This window comes from Fundulus heteroclitus, chromosome 11 (assembly GCF_011125445.2).
Source record: "Fundulus heteroclitus isolate FHET01 chromosome 11, MU-UCD_Fhet_4.1, whole genome shotgun sequence".
Lineage (NCBI taxonomy): Eukaryota > Metazoa > Chordata > Actinopteri > Cyprinodontiformes > Fundulidae > Fundulus > Fundulus heteroclitus.
In genome coordinates this window covers 11,135,488-11,153,655 of record NC_046371.1, presented here as the reverse complement: position 1 = coordinate 11,153,655, position 18,168 = coordinate 11,135,488, and the positions used below count along the sequence as shown (strand labels likewise).

The 18,168-nt window shown below is 38.5% G+C and overlaps 1 protein-coding gene across 2 annotated transcripts in view; it reads left to right on the top strand.

The window, feature by feature from the left end:
* jade2 (jade family PHD finger 2) overlaps window positions 1-18,168 on the top strand; it is a 235,921-nt gene that overhangs the window by 184,662 nt on the left and 33,091 nt on the right. For both annotated transcript variants that reach the window (XM_012881493.3, XM_036142850.1), the window contains one exon: window positions 15,812-15,929. In XM_012881493.3, coding sequence (XP_012736947.2) covers window positions 15,812-15,929 — 118 coding nt within the window. The remainder of the gene's footprint in view (window positions 1-15,811; window positions 15,930-18,168) is intronic.

Below are 18,168 nucleotides of genomic sequence, written 5' to 3'. Positions count from 1 at the left end.
ATAATCACTTATTAGAGAACCAAGGTATGCAGAATTAAACTTTAGACTTTACAACAAGTCGAGCCTTTAAGCAGACGATCACAGCAGGTGCCACTTTGGTCAGCTGAGGAAATGAAACCGAGGCTACAATTTGCAAATGCTCTCCAGAATGGGGAATTAATATTATAAGAACTGTTGCCTGGACCTGTAAGTCGCGATATTGGACCTGCATTATTCAGATAACAGTTCAGAATTTGGCCTTTAGATAAACTCTTCAGGCTGGTGGTAGTGGTGTAATTTCCCCGTGGGATCATTAAAGTATGTAATGCTGTGGGAAATATTTTCTCAATTGAATGTTGCAGAATTTGGTGCTGCTGGTTTAATTTCAATTTCAACCATGTCTATATTTGAGTTTTTACTTTGAAATGGGGAAGTGCCATAATAGAAACATATGGTACTTATGAACAAGATAAACGCAGTTTAAAAAGATACAATTGTCTCTTTTCTCTGTCTGACATTAGGTTAGATAAAATCTGTTATTGGAGGTCAGGATTGCCAAAAAAAAAATTATTTGCTAAACGGCAGAATAATTACAGATTTATCTTTAGTTCTCTTCAAATTGAGAAGTTTACATTCATTTGTATAGTCTTTTGTAAACCTCTTTTAAACTTTTTGATTTTGGTCAAAGATTTGTGTTTTCTGATCACAATAGTCTGCAGGGCTGTTCCTCCTGGCAGACCTGGTAAACCAGAGTAAACACATTTCCAGCTCTGTCCACAAACGTCCTGCTAGGCTGAGCTCAGAGCTTTTTGAATGGCCACTCTGCTTTTAGAATAAGGACTTCTTCTTTTCTGAGAAACCTTTCAGCCTATGACGGTACAGGACTTGTTTCATTGGGGATAACACCAATCAGCCTCAGCCAGCATCTTCTTGTGCTCTTTGTTTTTGTTCTGGGTTTGATTCACGCAACATGTTAATTTGTGGGACTAAGAACCTATCTCCTTCCTGAACTGTACTCTGGCTGGAGGTTCTCATGATGTTCTCATGACCTGGAAATTTGACCAGGGGATAAACAGGACATGTTCATGCTCCACGATTCCCTTTCTGACATCTTGGCTAATTTCTTTAGATGTTTCCCATGGTGTCAGAGCAAGAAGCGCTGTGTTTGAGGTGTTGCCTTAAAAATTAGCTGAACTTTTCCTACAACTTTATGAGCCAATTTTCGTCGTCTAGACCTGAAAACTGGCTCAGAGCTCATCTGCTTTGCTGTGTTTCTTTCTTAGATAAAGCCACCTATGGACCTAGTGCATTGCCATTTTACGTTTCTCCAACACAGAAAGTACTTTTCCTGGATCAGTGCTTCTGTGTTTTCAAACCCCAGTCGATCATGGCAGATGTCTATGCACACTGAGCCTAGTTCTGCTGGACGTTTCTTCCTGTTACAGGGCTTTTTTCCTCTCCATTGTCCCTACATATATGTTCTGTATGAGGGATTACTGCAAAACCAATGGCTCCATCCGAATACTCTTAACAATAGCTTCTAGCAGCTCCTGTTCCTTGACCTTCTACAGGGTCAACAGTGAGAACTTTATCCTGGGGAGGTAAGGAGCTTTGGACTGCTGTGCCAAATTCGGACAGCCTTTAACTCCGACGTCATTACATGACAGAAACGCACATGGATGATGAGAGTCAAAGAAACTGACCTTGAATTAAATGTTGTCCATTATAATCAGAAGATTAAAAAGCTGACATCTTAATCTGAGATTTCCCAATTAAATTAACGTTGTAGTGATCTGTAATGACCCAACAGAATCTGGAGATAGTTCAGCTGACACAGAGAATGAACGTTTAAGAATGTTTATTGAGAATAAACTGGTGTTGCTGGAACAGGAACTGACTAGAGCACAGACTGGAATCACTGTGGGTAGAAGAGCAGGGTTAGTGGCCGAGAACAGTTCAGTGGAGGTGAACAAAAGCCACTAACCTTCTCTGATGCCAGGAGGTTGGACTGGCTGTGATGATTGATCCCAATGGCTCTGTCTGACTTACTGATCCAGGTCACGGCGTGGACAGGCAGGGTAAAGGCAAGCAGGGAAGTCATTGTCAGTTTAGGGGTCATGCACAGTGAGATAGTCCACAAGGCAGAGGTGTCCAGAAGGGCTTGGAAAGGAGCGGGAGGTAACGGGAGGCGCACACAGAGCAGAGGTTTCCAAGCAGGGGCAGAGACAGGAGACAGGTCCAAGGTCCAGGCTTGGGTCGTACATAGAGCCAAGAGAATCCAGTCAGGGGCTTGATAACGCAGGCAAGAGGTCTATGCCCAGAGCACAGAAGCCAACAGGACAATCAGAGAGGGGCAAGGCAGGCAGGAGAAAACAGGAACCAGACAAGTTGAGATCAGGAAGTCAATACAAGGAACGCTGGATAGTCTGCTTAAAAGAATCTGGCGGTTACACACCGGGAGAGCCTGGAATATTTAGTGCAGCGACTCCACTTAATTGGAGCCGCCGCAGGTGTAACTACTCAGATCCTGATTACCTGTGCAGCACATGGAGTGACGTCATGAGACTGCAGACAAGGGATTCTCTGGCAGGAATCATTGTGTAATCTTAGTATCGGGAACTTTCTAATTTGAAGACAGATATAACATTTTCCAAAAAGCATTTGTTTTAGCATTTAGCAAAAAGAAATAACATTGGAAATTTGCTCTTTTTATGCAGTGTATTTAAATATCTAGATTCAGTTTAAAAGATGTTGAGCAGTTTCATTTTTATAGTACTTTAGCTTTGGGGATCACTTTAAGATCCAACTCCTTTCAGAAAGCACATTACAGGATTTAAAGAAGTAATTGTGCACTAATTAATTGAATCACCTTGCAGCACTTAGGATAAAGTCTCCTTATGAAGCATGCACTAATTTTGTGCAAACTGCATCTTTATTGCAAGAAAAGGATTCTGCTCAAGTCTTGCACAGCAAACGATTCTTTAAAGAAGCGTGTCTGGAAACTTCAAAATGCTCATACAAGTCTCTTCTTTAATCCTGTCAGGGTTTCTGCATACTGCATGCAAGACAGCCAATCCGTGGTGTCTGGATTCATTGTCAAGTGGGATTTTTCGAGACAATTTAATCCCCCCATAAATCCTGTTTTTTGTTTGCAGACATGAAAGGCTTGGCCCAATAAAACCTCAGTCCAATGAGGATGAGCTCTTCGGAGTAATAAGGTTTTAATCACTGGGATTTGATCTTTAAATATTTACTATTAGACGTGGTGTGATGTGTTGACACACTTTCTTTGCCTTTTAATTAATCTGTGTGTGAATGCTCTCTATTTCTCTCTTTATCTTGACACGGACCGAGCATGAGGGCTTTATAAATGGGAAGGAAAGGGAGTGAGGTAAAACAGGTGAGAGAAGTAAAAATGGCTGTTTGTGGGGCAGTGGAGGAAACGAGAAATGGTGCAGGCAGCTGGAACCCATAGTGTTGGTAGTAAAGAGGAGAGAGACACGGGAAGGAAATTAATTCAGAAAGCGGCAAGAGGATTAGTTCACATGGAAAGAGAAAATTGCATAAAAAGCATGTGTGATTGTGAAGCAATGAAAGGGGTGAGATGAGCAGTGTTTGTGTCACAAGGTTTACGCAGACTTTATTGTTTTGGCTGCTCTCCAGACTTCCACTCCGGATTCCTTCAGCAGGAATGTCTGTGTGCAAATGCAGCACATGTGAACGTCTTATAAGCTTGTGATTTATTTTTGCTGATGAAATAATTAAAAAGAAAGAACTGGGGTGAACGAGTCAGGTCGTCCTACTTTTACTGTCCTGTAGGGGTTCAACAAGGCTCCATTCTCGAATCACTTTGTTCTTTATTTTACTGATCACCCACCCACTGTTCTTTGCTTGTCTGGTAGGCCCAAGCATGGTGAGATCAAGTGCTTTGCCTGAAATAGGATAGTAATGTGATTAGGGTGTTGTGGTAATATAAGGGCAAGTTACGAGCATGGTTTAGTTATTGCAGTAGCGTTTGGCAATCCTGTTTGCTTTAGTGAGGGTGCCGGGATGCAATATGTGTAACAGCCGGGGCGCCATGAGTATTGAAATAACTTTCTTGGAGCTCGGCCAGCTAACCCTGAGAGATGGGGTATAGCCTGCAGGATATATGAGGCCATTGTGGTTCGGTCTTATTCAAAATCTCTATAACTAAGCTGTGCTAACGCCCCTCAGGCCTATGGCATAGATACACCACTTTACCACACATGTCCTGGATCCGTCCAGGACGATGTTGCAGTGCCACTCACTGCTTCAATCCTGAAGATCTTCCCAAGCCCCATTTAAAAAAAAAAATGCATTCAGAATCCTTTTTTGTCATAGTGGGGTGATTTACTAGGGATGAAAGTCCATCCATCCATCCAAGGTTGGGGAAACTCAGACATCCCTCCGACCGAATGACGCTTGATGCCATTAGTAGTTATTTGTTTTTGTTTTGTTTTTTAAAACAAAGCTAATTTTTTTTATTCTTCCAATTTTCTTAAGCTAATATTAACATTACTAAACAACAGTATATGTTTCATATCTGAAACGTATACTCTACATGTGAGGAAAATGCAAAAGCAAGAAAAGTTAATCACCAGTCCTATTGCTATGTTTGTACTGTGATGATGTGTTGATTGTTTTTTAGGTTTGGTATATACAGGGACTGCAGATAAAGGCTTATTTTGGTTTGATCCAGTCTGCCACATTTCTAGAGTGTACCAATATTCATTAAAACATACCTGTAAAAGTATGAGTGAGAAACATATGGTGTTTAAAAAGCCACAGACATTAAAGGGAATCGTGGATGACGGGTTTTTTTTTCCATTAGAGCAAAACAAATATTTTAAGCCCCAATAATGAGGAAACGACATTAGAGGGAAACGCCACATGGAGACAAGAGGCTGAAGCCGAACATCTGCACTCTGATTGGTGAGTGATGTTGCCATGGATTCCCTGGTGGGCGGGGCTAGGATGACAGAGCAGCAGGAGCTAATAAATCATGTAGTTTGTGTGTGTTTGTGTGCGTAAGTGATAGACTTTGGAGTGTGATTGTGCCGTGGATCTGCGTGTGTCTGGCAGCTGTGTGTTCTGCACATCAGGGAGGGCTCCACAAAGCTCCAGTCTACTGAATCCAAAGCAGCAGCCTCCGCTTGTCTGTCTGCTGGTCTGACCCACTTTTTCCCATTTCCTTCCTTCTCCCTAGTTACCTCTCTATCCTTTCTCTTTTTTTTCCTTCAGTCCAGTCGTCTTTCCTCTTTCCTTCATCTTTCAGTCCCTAATGCCCTCCTTTATTTTTTTTTATATGCCCTTAATCCTTTTTAATCCGTATGTCTCTCATATTAAGGCCTATTGTTTATTTTTAATTTGCATTACGTCTTATTTTATTTAAACTTTATCAAATGCTATTTAACAATGATATTCTTAATTTGTTTTTTTTTTATTCCTGGTTTAGCTCCACGTCTGGTGAATAAATAAAAATCCCCCGCTGTTGCTGATTCAAGGAATACAAGATTATGCGAGTCTTATTTTAAGTACAGCCATTTGTTCTAAACTTCACTTAATCTACTCTCTTCATAAATTTAAAGAGAAACTGACTTAATTTGCCGTACGCTGACACAATTTATTTCCATAAAGATGCAAAGCACTTACCCAAGACATTCAAGAAGAGAACTACATGCAAAAACTATTTTACCACCTCCTCACAAGCTGTTTGGGTAATATTTCAAGGTGTATGATTTAAACCAGTGTCTATAAAATTGTTTGAAGCAAGTGGGGGGGGTTTGTTAAAGAAGCTTTCTGGTTTCATTTTGGAGTCTGTTTGTAGTCGGTTGCTTTGACCCAAATCTTTATTTGCATGTTTTTGTTTTTTTAAATACACATTTTCACTACCGCAATATGCCTACACAGCTTATAAAATTATAAGCATGCTATTTAATAATGCATCCGCATAAATTATTCTTTATTACGATACATGGTAATGGTACAATCAAATGGTATCTGGAGAGCCGTTTGTTTTCTTTAACAGAAAAGACGGCACACAATGTTGGCTTCACGAGGCAAGACCCTCGTATTTCTAAGAAAAGGTATTTTAATTGAAAAGCTGTATTAAGAAAGGTTCGTTCTTCCAATAAAAACTGTAATTATCCCTCCTTCCATTATCTATGCCTGCTTATCCGTTCAGGGCCGCGGTGGAGCTGTTGGCCATCACTAGTGGTCATTAGGGGAGAGGCGAGGTTTAACAAACCATCCATTTGTGTTTTTTAAATAATATCTAGGGAACGAACAGGCCACTGGCTGGTACCTTTAGTCAATATACAGCATATCCAGATGCAGGTTTATTTTTATACAAAACTCAATAAATGCATTTTACAAGCAGACTTAAAGACAAGCAACATGAGCACGAGTGTCTAATTTAAACAACACACTCAATCGGCTTTAAATACACACCAAACAAAACTAGAGATTCACGATACTTCAGCATTAACATCGTTATTGGACAATAACATGTCAGTATAAGTTTGATTAGTAAAACTAGGCCAATATTAATAAGCAGTCTTTATTTCCTTCTTCTTGCTGTTTGGATATACTTTTAGGGAAAGAGGGATGTGATCGCCATGACAGAAATATCAATATCAGATATCAATATCAGGCTAAATTTACATATCTGTCTATTCCAAATTCAATTAAATTCAATTCAATTTTATTCATATAGCGCCAAATCATGAAACATGTCATCTCAAGGCACTTTACAAAGTCAAGTTCAATCATATTATACAGATTGGGTCAGATTATACAGATTGGTCAAAAATGTCCTATATAAGGAAACCAGTTGATTGCATCAAAGTCCCGACAAGCAGCATTCACTCCTGGGGAAATTAAAACCCAAAAAGTGGCGCTCAGATTGTACAAGTAGCTACAGTCTTGGTACACCAACACCCACAAACTTGAACTTGGAAATAGTTGTAATGGACGCCAGATCAGCTGGCAGCTTGTCCCAGAAAGCAGGACCAAAGTTACTGAAATCATCCTCAAAAGTCCCATTCTGGGTACAGCTGCAAGACCCGTGCATGCAGACCGGAGGAAGCTGGCAGGCTATGAATCCAATTGTGTTGGAAATTAATTTCTAACATGTTAGGAATGCTGGTGCAGGGTTAATGAACCAGAGACAGCCTTCTATTGATGCGCTCTTTGGAATATAACGGCAATATTGGAGTATTACTGCATCTCAACTTGCTGAGATGAAGAACCGGCACTGTTTTTCTAAGTATTTGGTTTGTGGAGTGAATGCTCTGAGATGAAACACACAGGGCTGAGGGATCCCCCCCCACTGTGAAGACTGTAATTGCTATGTGTGAAGAAAAAAAAATTCAATATATTAAACATCCTTTTAAGAGCACTGCTTAAAGAATAAAATCTGCTCAACTTTATCCTTCAAGAAGCTGATTATGTTCTTAAGTTCCTCCCAGATTCACAACACATTTGTGTTTCAGCTAAACTCTGCTTTTATGGTAGCTCTCTTAAAAGTACAATGGGTTATTGTGGAGTTTCTTTTAGTAGCTTTAACCATATCTACAGCTCGGCATTACTGGAGGGTAAAGCTCTGACGACGACATTTTCCTCGGTTTTCATTAATTTCTTAAGGTGCATTTGAGGTGCATTAAAAACTAAAGGACTTGAAATTGCACAGGTCCATCTCACAAAATATGAATATAAATAAATAAATAAGTGAAAAACATTATATAGATTAGTTACACAAAGATTGATGTTTTGAAGCCTTTATTTCTATTAATTATGAGGATTTGTTGCTTACAGCTAATTAATACCTGCTTAAGGGTTATTTTCAAACGGTTCTTTTAATTTGACAAACGAGCCCCATCAGAGCACTAATTTATTTAGCCGTACCTGTAGGCAAAAACCGCGTTACGTCACTGTGACAGCCCTACATGGTGAATTATTTCATAATTCACATTTCAGATGTAGTGGAGTTTCTTACATTGTATGTATGAACCAGAGGGAGAGTTAAGGTTCAGCACTGATTAGGGCTGGACAATATAGAAAAAAAAGAATGTTGATAAAATAGAAATCCTATTGATCGATATTGTTAATTATCAACTAATTCAAAACATATATTTTAAAAATATTGCAACCTATTTTTGGACACAGAACACACAAACACTGAATTCAAACACAACACTTTATTCAACCAATTTTCTGCCAAAACAAGTTTTTAAAAAAAGAAAACAGAACGCATGCTATTTGAACTCTTTGAAGGGGCGGAGCCTGGGGCGGAGCATTCCTGGGTCTGCATTGTGATTGGTTGGAAGGATGTAATGACTGTAATATTAACCTACATGATAGAGTAGAATGCAAAAGGAAGGAAAACTGTTCTATTGATCTTTTTTTTCCCATCGATCGATATATATTGTTATTGAATTATCGTCCGGCCCTAACGCTGATTGCTGCTTTAACTTTGATATGAAGTCATTGATAGAAAGGATTGTCTTCTCGGTTTAGGAGTTTAAACCTAATGTAGAGCTCAGTAGACATGACGGCAATTGTAAGATCGCTCCGCCCACCCAGAAGTGTACCCCAGTCTCATCTAACCACTGACAACAAAGAAATGTAATTGCGGTGATATTGAAGCTCATAGCGTTACCAGGGGAAATTTTGCTTTATCTACAAACATTAAGGCATAGAAATCAGGGAAAACAAGTTTTACATGAAGTAAGTGACGTAATTTCAAGTTAACTACAGACAAATTAACATTAAAGCTCAAGCTTAAATACCCAACTTAAAATATATATTGGTAACTTAAAATAGTCACTACAGGCCGAAGTAGATGTTTTCATGCTGGTATTGAGCAATCCGTGGCAACAATTTACAGTAAAATTTTGTATTAGGACTGCAAAGTTTACTTTACACCACCTACTAAACACTTTGTGCTAAATTGGAGTCATTTTAACTGATCATAGCAAAGACTCTGCCTCTGCAAGCAGAAGTTGCAACATACATATATCCGAAACACAGCACAACTAGCGTCACTCATTACCCTTTAACCATGGTGTATACAGTGCAATTATGAACAAAAATGTTGTTACCTTTGTACAGACAAACATGCAATAGTTTCCATTGATCGTCATTGTGTTCAGCTGCTGATGTCGGCTGCATGCCTTTATCAATCTTTTAAATTTTTTAGACTTCAGTTCATACAGGCAAGGGGCCGTTTCACTTTGGGACAAATTACAATCACTGATTGGCCAGTTACTGACGAGCCTCCAGGCTTGATTGACAAGCGGCATCATGTGAATGACAATGAGTCTGTTTTTAAATGCAAAGTAACCAACTGACCCTTGTGGACAGTTTAAAACTAAAGCAAAATGTAAACTGGGTTTGTTTTATTACAGAGGAGGAACTGTGACAAATGTCCAATTAATAACTTTAGTTAAATACAAATCTGTTCAGTATTAATTGCATTTTAAAGGAAGTTTTTAGCAGTTTGTAGACATGGTTAAGCAACGCATTGGGTTGTCTTTACTTCACAAAACTCAACAAAAGTTATTTTATACACCAAGTTTTCAACTGTTTACCCTTCAGTTTGCTTTTCCTCTGAAGCTTATAAGTAAATAAATTGAATCCACCTGGTGAGCGTTTCCCTGCAGATTATTTCCCAACCCTGAGTCTCCACAGCTTCACCAGATTTACATCTAAGACATTTTTTTAACGTTCGCTCTAAGGTTTTGAATGTTTTGACAGATGATATTAGATGTGGGGAGCTATCCAGCTGTCTCTGGGGGATTGTAAAAACAATTTTTGGGAATATTTCACAGGCTTTTACTTTTACAGTGCTGGTCACTCGGGTGTCATGTGTTTCATTGAATATGTACTGTAACTATTACAACCTCTTTCTTTTGGGAATGGTCATGGCAAACTCATTAAAACCAACAGATGAAACTCAAATTTAACCAGGTTATGTTGGCTTCATAAACCAAATAATTCTCAACTAATTAGAAAGACAAACCTCTAAATATAGTTGTTGGCGTAATTTCTGCGCGTTGTTTTATGATTTTAAATTCAGAAGTGAAAGGAGTACCGGCAAAACCAAAATGATTGATTCTCCTGTCAGATTTAGGTTTCACGTAACCTTTTAATTTTATCAACACGTTCCTTCCGACCGGAAACGATATATTAACGTTTTGGAGCGGCTGAAACTGAGTCCTGACTTGGATCTGATCGAAAATCAGCGTAGGGAGCGAAAGATTAGGGTGATGGCTAGAAGACCTTCCGACCTCAAAGAATTGGAGCTTATCACCAGATAAGGCAGATGATGAACAGACAAAAATACCGGAAATACCAAGTTAACATTTTCCATTCGTTATTGAAGAGTATTAATAATTTTCAACATGCCATTTTAACGTATAATGTACTCTTTTTTTTCTAATCTGATAATTGCGTTGAGATTCTTTCATTTTTACAGAGCTCTCCCTGTCAGAAAACTATTTTTTTATTATAAATTTAAGTCTCGCATGGGCATGAATAATTTTGAGTTTCACTGAACCTACCTTGAATTTCTCACCCATCAAATTTAAATGTAACCAATTAAAGAAAACAATAAGTTATTATAGCTGTTAAACTATGTAAATTATAATCTAAGTAGACAGTTTAGTTTTTCTTAATTAATGTGCATGATTTAACATTAATCTGGTGTAAATATAGGTGGTTTTAGAGCCAGAGGTCTTTTTATTGACCAACATTGCACCACTGCAGTACTCTTTGACAGTGACATGGCTGAAAGACACCTAATCGATTAGGAAACAGCAATTCTACATCCAGTTTGTACTCGATATGAAAAATGTTTGTGTTGAACCTCAGAATAATCTGGTGAAATATCCCCATAAGGAAAGTTGGACCTGGCGACCAATAACAACCTCAAATTCCAACGTATGGCTGTTGCAGATCTAAAACATTATTTTCTGCAGTAACAAGCTCTTTATTTATACTTCTATCTTTCGTTATATTGTCCCACCTAATTGCACGTATAAGAGGACATGGTATAGTGTTTAAATGCATTAAAAGGCTTAGAGATACAGAGCCTAATGTCATGTAACACTTTAATACTGAACTTTTGTTTTTATCATACAAGTATATTTACATGTCCCCGGCCAAATATCAATGCAAATCTCCAGTTTCAATCCATAACAAGCTGTGAGCATTTAATCGCGTGTTCTCTACAAATCAATTTGGTTGGGAGTGTCTTGTTAGTGATTAGCCCAGGCTCTCTACATTGGTTTTGGGGTGATATTGGGCCAATTAAAGATCAATAATCCTGATCTTTAGCTGCCTACTTCCTCACAGTGGTGTCTGTGTGTTTCAGGGTGAGGGAGCGGTCGATGATGCTCGTTAGTAAGTAGTGCAGGTTTTTAGTCAATACACTGGAAGCTGAGAGGGTCAAATCAATATAGAGCTTAGCTGGAAGTTAGCTGGAAAATCTTTGTTAGCTTTTCTTTTCTTTTTTTTTTTGTCTTCCATTTATTTTATTTTTTTTCTACTTATTTTTACTCAAGACAGACTCTATTTAGTCTAAACTGCTTTGCAGCTAGTTTGTGCATTTAAAAACCATAACCGTGAGAAATAAAGAACGTGTGCATTTAGTTTGTGTCCGATCATCAATGTGACTTTTCTAAACCAACTTTTCTGGGTTCTTGATTCTTTTTACCTGTCTGTAAAATATGAATACAAATCAAATGAATGTATTTACGACAGACATTTCTGTAGTGGTCAACTGCGTTAAAAACCAGAGAATAAAAGATGCACTAATTGATGGATGGAAAGATGATCAACAAAACAATGGAGGAAGGGTTTGAGGGACGGACTGATGATGGATTATCCACAAAAGAAACGATGGATGGAGGGAATACTGAAATTCCCAGTAAATACTTTTCAAGCCTGGAAGTGAATCCGGATGTAATGTTCCATGCTGAATCAGTAGATGGGTAATTGTTTTTAATTAGCTTTGCCTAAATTAGTGTTTTCAATCACCTCTTTGTCCCCTTGCCAAAAAGCCAATCGTCTCTCGGTTTTGAATCGTATATAGCCTCTATTTGTAGCGTCTGCTTCATGCTTGGTGTTAGTATGATTAGCTTGGCTTGTTTATAGTATAACTGCCTGCATGCAATCTGGTAAGAAAATGAACTCTATTAAAATAAACCTCCTTTCCTGTTCCTTTCCTTAACCCCACCACCCACAACCCCCTTGTAATCTCTTCTCCCTCTGCCCGGTCACATTTACAGCGCGAGGTGGTAGTTTTTGAAATCGGTGCACACACTGTGTCCTAATCAAAGCCAGGCTCTGCACATTGTGTCCCAGTTGGGGAGCTATTTTTATCTGCAGTTCTCTTACACTGGGAAGGAATGGGTCAGATAGGCCAGACCGACGAATCCATCAGAACCAGCAGACAAACAGCGACCCTGCGGTGCTTCTCTGCTGTTTAAGTAAACAAATAAACCAATGAACCCGACCAAAGATCACCCTTTATCGCAATGCAAACTCATACAGACCTTGTTCCATTTCCACCTTCTTATCTTTAATTTGGTAAACAGAAACACACAAGAGTCGGTTCCAGTTTACACGTGCACTTGTTTATAAGGGTTATTTTTTTCCCCAAGTGTAATATTTTGGTGCCCTTATCTATATTTCCCTGCTTGTTCTTCCTCAATAATATAATGCTTTTTCCTTTTCTCACATATAGAAACACACTAGCCTGTCTCTGTTAGCAACACTGCCACTGTTCAGCCTTATGCTGAAACACAAAACGTAGCTACATAGACGTAATCAACGCTTCACCAGTGGCACAAATCCAGTTTCGGGTTTGTTAGTTTTAAGACTCAAGTATTCTGGCTCGGACCCAATTAACTTGTCTTCCTCCCATCTTGCTCTGCACAGTTACTGACACAGTGCTGCAAGCCTGAAGCTTTGCCCCTTCCTGGGAATCGTCACAAAGGTTTTATATAAATTCAAACACAACATCCCGGTTGATAAATTATTTCTCAAAGGCGTAGTGTTTGGAGTAACTTCTGTGGCTGTTTGCTGTCAAATAAGGAGATTTAACAGCTCTAACCCTTCAGTATGACTTATTATCACTTTAAAAGAGTAATTATTAGTTGATAACAATAACTATTTATCTGACAGTTACCTAGAAAGATTAAACAAAGAATAGGCCAACATTTTTTTCAAGGCAAAATAAGGACAAAGATGATTTTATTACTGTACTTAGATGTGCTCATAAAGTGATGTATATCCTGCCCATATCAACAGGAAAAAACTAATGTGGTAGGAATAAAACAAAAAATAAAAAGGAGCAGTAACCCAGTGGCATTGGGTCTCCACCCTATTAAATCATTAGACTTTGTATCTATCAGAGTACCACATCTTGACCGGACATTTGCCGACTCTACCTGGCAAAACGTTTCCAAATCTAATATAATGTTAAGATGTTTCGTTACCAGTCGTCTTCAGATGAGCCCACAGATTTGCTGTCAAATTTAGCGGTAGATTTTCGCTTCATCTTTTCCTCTAATGAGGTTATCTCTTTGTTGCTGTGGATGTATGCTTGGACTCACTGTGATGCTGCAAAATTTAATAAAGACCCCTCTTTATCCTCAGCTTACTCGCAAACAACCTCTTCTTCCTTTTCTTCCGCTTATTTGGGATCGGGTCACGGGGGCAGCAGCCTAAGTAGTTAAATAAAAGATGTCTTACTCGTCCACTTTCCGGGTCTGCTTAAGTGCAACCATTACACAATATGCTATTATTGTGATGTACAAAGACTGAAAAAGCAAGCAAAGTTAAAGAAATGCCTTTGAATCACCTGCAAAGATCAGGGCAACTTTAAAAGGTTATAAAATCTTGTTCCTTGAAGGGAAATGGAGCAAAACAAATCAGGGATGGTTTAAAACTTTTGCACAGCACTATCCAATTATAGCCATTACTCAAATGGTACAGTGTGTAAATGCAATAAAAGGCTTAAAGACGCAATATTAGCATAGAGTTTAATATCATGTAACACTTTAATGTTGAACATTTATCATGCAAGTACTCAAATACCTTGTTTAAACATTTGATAAGATTAAAATTTTGGACCAACTTGTCTGGTCCTAATTTAATCCAGTATTAACAATTAAAGCTGCATACTCCAAAAAAAAAAAACACCTCAAACGGCTTTTTATAATCTTTTAATCACATTTCTGTATTTATATTTGGCGTCAATTCTGACTGTCCCTCTAAATTGTTCTATTTCTGACAGATTTCTGCCATTTCACATTCTGCCTGCTTCTCTTTTGGTCCTTGCCAATACAAAGCAGTAACACATGCATTTACAACCACAGATCTTCTTTGAACATCCATATGTGCTTAACATAAACATGCAGGCTCAATTGTTAAGATTTCAGTTCTGATCTCCCTCCAGATACACATGCAGTCATATAGCGTTCAAAAGGGGCCGTATGACAGTAATTTGGCAGGAGCTTGTGTTGAAATGGAAGAGAGGTCAGATATCCAAAAAACCAAGATGCTTGACATTAACTCTTATTGTTAGCGTGGTGTTTAATAGCAGGATAATTCATTTGTGAACAGCGGTCCTGTTGATGTGAAACCCCATAGATTTTTTTTACTTACACAGGATAGGTGTATGATGTCGTATTCTGTTCCCTGGGGTACGCCACATCTTAAAGGAACAATAAGTAATAAGGAAACCTAGTGGTTAAAATGGGGACAACACGCATTTTTACTTCCACAGGACTTCCATAGGTATATAATGTTGTATTTCGTTCCATTTCTGGTCTGCTTCTCTTACTGGCTTCCGTGATTGCAGGTTGCTGCTCTTTTGCCAAAAAAAAAATATACCAAATGCTGTGCTCTGTTTTGGGACCCTGGGAGCTCTCATATGATTGGCTCAGGAACCAGGAAGTAAACATGGGCTATACACTGAACCAAAGACTTTCCACACCATACCTCTAATTTTGAAAGGGGAAAAAAACTTGACTAAAACATTCAAGGCAAGGCAAATTTATTTGTATAGCACATTTCAGTACAAAGAGAATGCAAATTGTTTTACATGATTAAAATATAGGAAAATAAAACAGAATTAAAGCAAGTTGGAATAAATTGTAGAAATAAAATAACACATAGGAAAACAGAAATTAAAAGCAAATATTAAAAACAGCTGTACTACAAAGTTGAACTAATTATGTTTCAGTCATGTCATGCTTTTAGGCCCATACTTTTCATCATGAAATAAAAAAAAAACTTCAGTGTTTCCCCTAGAAAACAACGGTAATACCAGTTTTACCCAGTATTACAAAAGGTGTTTCTGAACAGGATTATCAACTATAGCTTTAAAAAGTTTCCTTTTTCCCCAATTTAAATACTTTCAGTATTACACGTATGGAGTAATAGAGTTCTGAGTTTTCATTATGAGAATTTACAATATTGAGTTGCTGTCGTGCTTTAAAGCACAACAGTTTTGCAATAGGAGAAAATATAAAGTTTGCATTGAAAACTGGAAATGGTTGTTTTCATATGTGAAGTCCAATGTGTACTTTAAAAACATCTAAGCTACAGCTTAAACTACATTCTACCAGTTTTACAATATTCTTGCTACACAAGAGTCGCTCAAGGTCTTCCAAAAGCTGCATGTGAGTCTAGTGTGCGATTGCTCTCATGATTACATAAGAACCACAGTAGGGAAACAACAAGATTATATACAAATTATACAAAAAAGGTGACTGTTCCATTATATTATTTTGTGTTTCAGGTGCGTAACTTGTGCTACATGGTGACACGGAGGGAAAAAATGAAGCACACCCTCTGCGACCTCCAGGAGAAGATCTTCCACCTGCAGATCCAGCTGCTAGAAGAAGAAACGGCAGGAGGTAAGGGTTTAAATAATGCGAACAAATATGTGTTTGTGTGTGGAGTACTTCATCAAAGCTCTAAAATTACTAACCCTCTCAGCCGTAAAGTAGTCTGAACCACTGACATGTGCTTTAAAGCCCCTCCAAACAAAGTGCACAACTGATACATGTGGGTGGACAGTTTTGGAAATAGCCTTTCATCATTTCTGCACAGCAGGCCGCTCTCGACACCGGTGCAGGAAAGACCACTGGAATAGTAGTTTAGACATGTTGGAACAATGCTGGCCACATTAAATGGAGCTGGATATCCATCCACTTCACACAGAACACTGGTCTTGATGTATTGTGTGCGGTTAGATTGCAGCGGAGAACAAAATGGGTCAAAATGTGTTGGGTTAGCATGTGCTGCTTTGTATGTCAGGTATCTGTTCAAAATGAATATTGTGGTTTTAGTAGGAGTAGGTTTTAGCAGTTTGAAAGGGCTTTATTTTAAACCCCGTTTGACTTTCCCACTTGCAGTAAACTCAGATTGTGTCCTGTGTAATTAATCCTGTAGTTAATCCTTGAAATATATTGCTTAGACATGTAGTAAAGATGTGCTTCAGGGAAGAAACGTTTAATTATGAGCAATAAAAGGCTTGTAGATAAAATATTACTTTTTAGAAGAAATGCTAAACTTGCAGCCTCCGGCCTTTAATCTATACTTTGTAAAATTGTGTCTGACCATTTTAGAGCAACCTGGCACAGAGCAGTGAAGACAGGCCTGACATCATTGATTTTTAACATCGTATAGTATATGTTGTTCAATTTAACCATTTTGATTATGCATATTATTAATAATTATAATTGATATGTTATTCTAATCAAAGGAAAGCAACAACATTTTTTTTTAAATGGTTGTGATTAAGGGCTACCAGCCGTTAATGATTATAACTAGGAATTGGGTTTACTACTTAACAATTATTAAACGTATTTACCATGAGAGATGGATGTCTAGTCAGCTGTAAAACTGAAGTAGACTGGCCACCAGTAAATATTAACAAGCCTTAAGTTGGAATCATTAACCACAAGCAAAGGAAAATAATGTCTCTTGTGTATATTCGTATTGTTAATACAAAAGGAATGATTCGTACTCTTAGAGACGATTCCATCACTGATATAAAGATCACAGTTAAACCATTTAAGATTTATTAAACCAATAATTCCCTGTCACAGCAATTATTGTGTTTAATACTAATACTACGTGAACACACTACCTACATAACAACATAAAAGACAAAAATAAACAACAAAGTAAAACAGCAAAATGATTAAACTGGGATAAAGAAACCCAGTTTAAGTAATATTCTAACTTAAATTAAGCCTCACTTAATTAGGCATTGTACAATCACCATTCAAAAATGGTAGCAAATGATGTAAACATTGAAATGGATCTGGAGTGATGTGATGGAGCCTTAAAGCAAGGTCTACTACTAGCCGAGTGGCTGTGATGAGTTAGCTTTAGCTGCTAAGCTACCAGCTCCAAATGGCTACGGCTTATGCCTGAGCTAACCGCAGCTACAGTTTAGACACCACAAGCAGGTGTTTTCACCAAGGGGCGGCTGGCTCTACACAAAGCCCACTGGCTGACCCAATGAACGCTTCAAACAGAATCAGCGCGAAAATCCGAATGCAGCAGAAGAGAATAAAGGAGACAAGAGATGATCGGGATTCTAATAACGTCCAGAATAAACCTGGCGCTGATGGCACGGCCCGTTCAGAATAATAATGATAAAATCAACAATAATAGTCAACCCTCGATGCGGTGGCTTTCACAGTAATCAGATAAAAGGAAAACACAGTAAGCAGCTTATCACCTGAATTCAGTCACAGCATGTAAAATATTCAAAGACAGTTAAATAACTCCTTCTGGAGTAAGAAAAAACATCGGCACTAAACCTTTTCTGAAGAGATTCTGCCCAGGCAAAAGTATTTATTTGAAATGAAAGGGGGTCCTTTCCTGGTACTGGTTCCGTGGGGGGAGCGATCACTCGGGTTGTAGTGGCTCAGTACTGCATGTGTCGCCTTCTCCAGCAGCGGGAGATATACGTCGGCGCAGACCTGTGCATGGGATGGGTCTCAGCAGTCTTTGTGAGTTTTTCGGCCAAAAACAGAAGAGACGGCCTCGTCTGTCGACGGAAAAAGAGGGAAGACACCACTTGTACTTTCCTTGGTTGCTTGCTTCTGATTAAAGTCCTAGGAGCTCCTCTGTCAATCC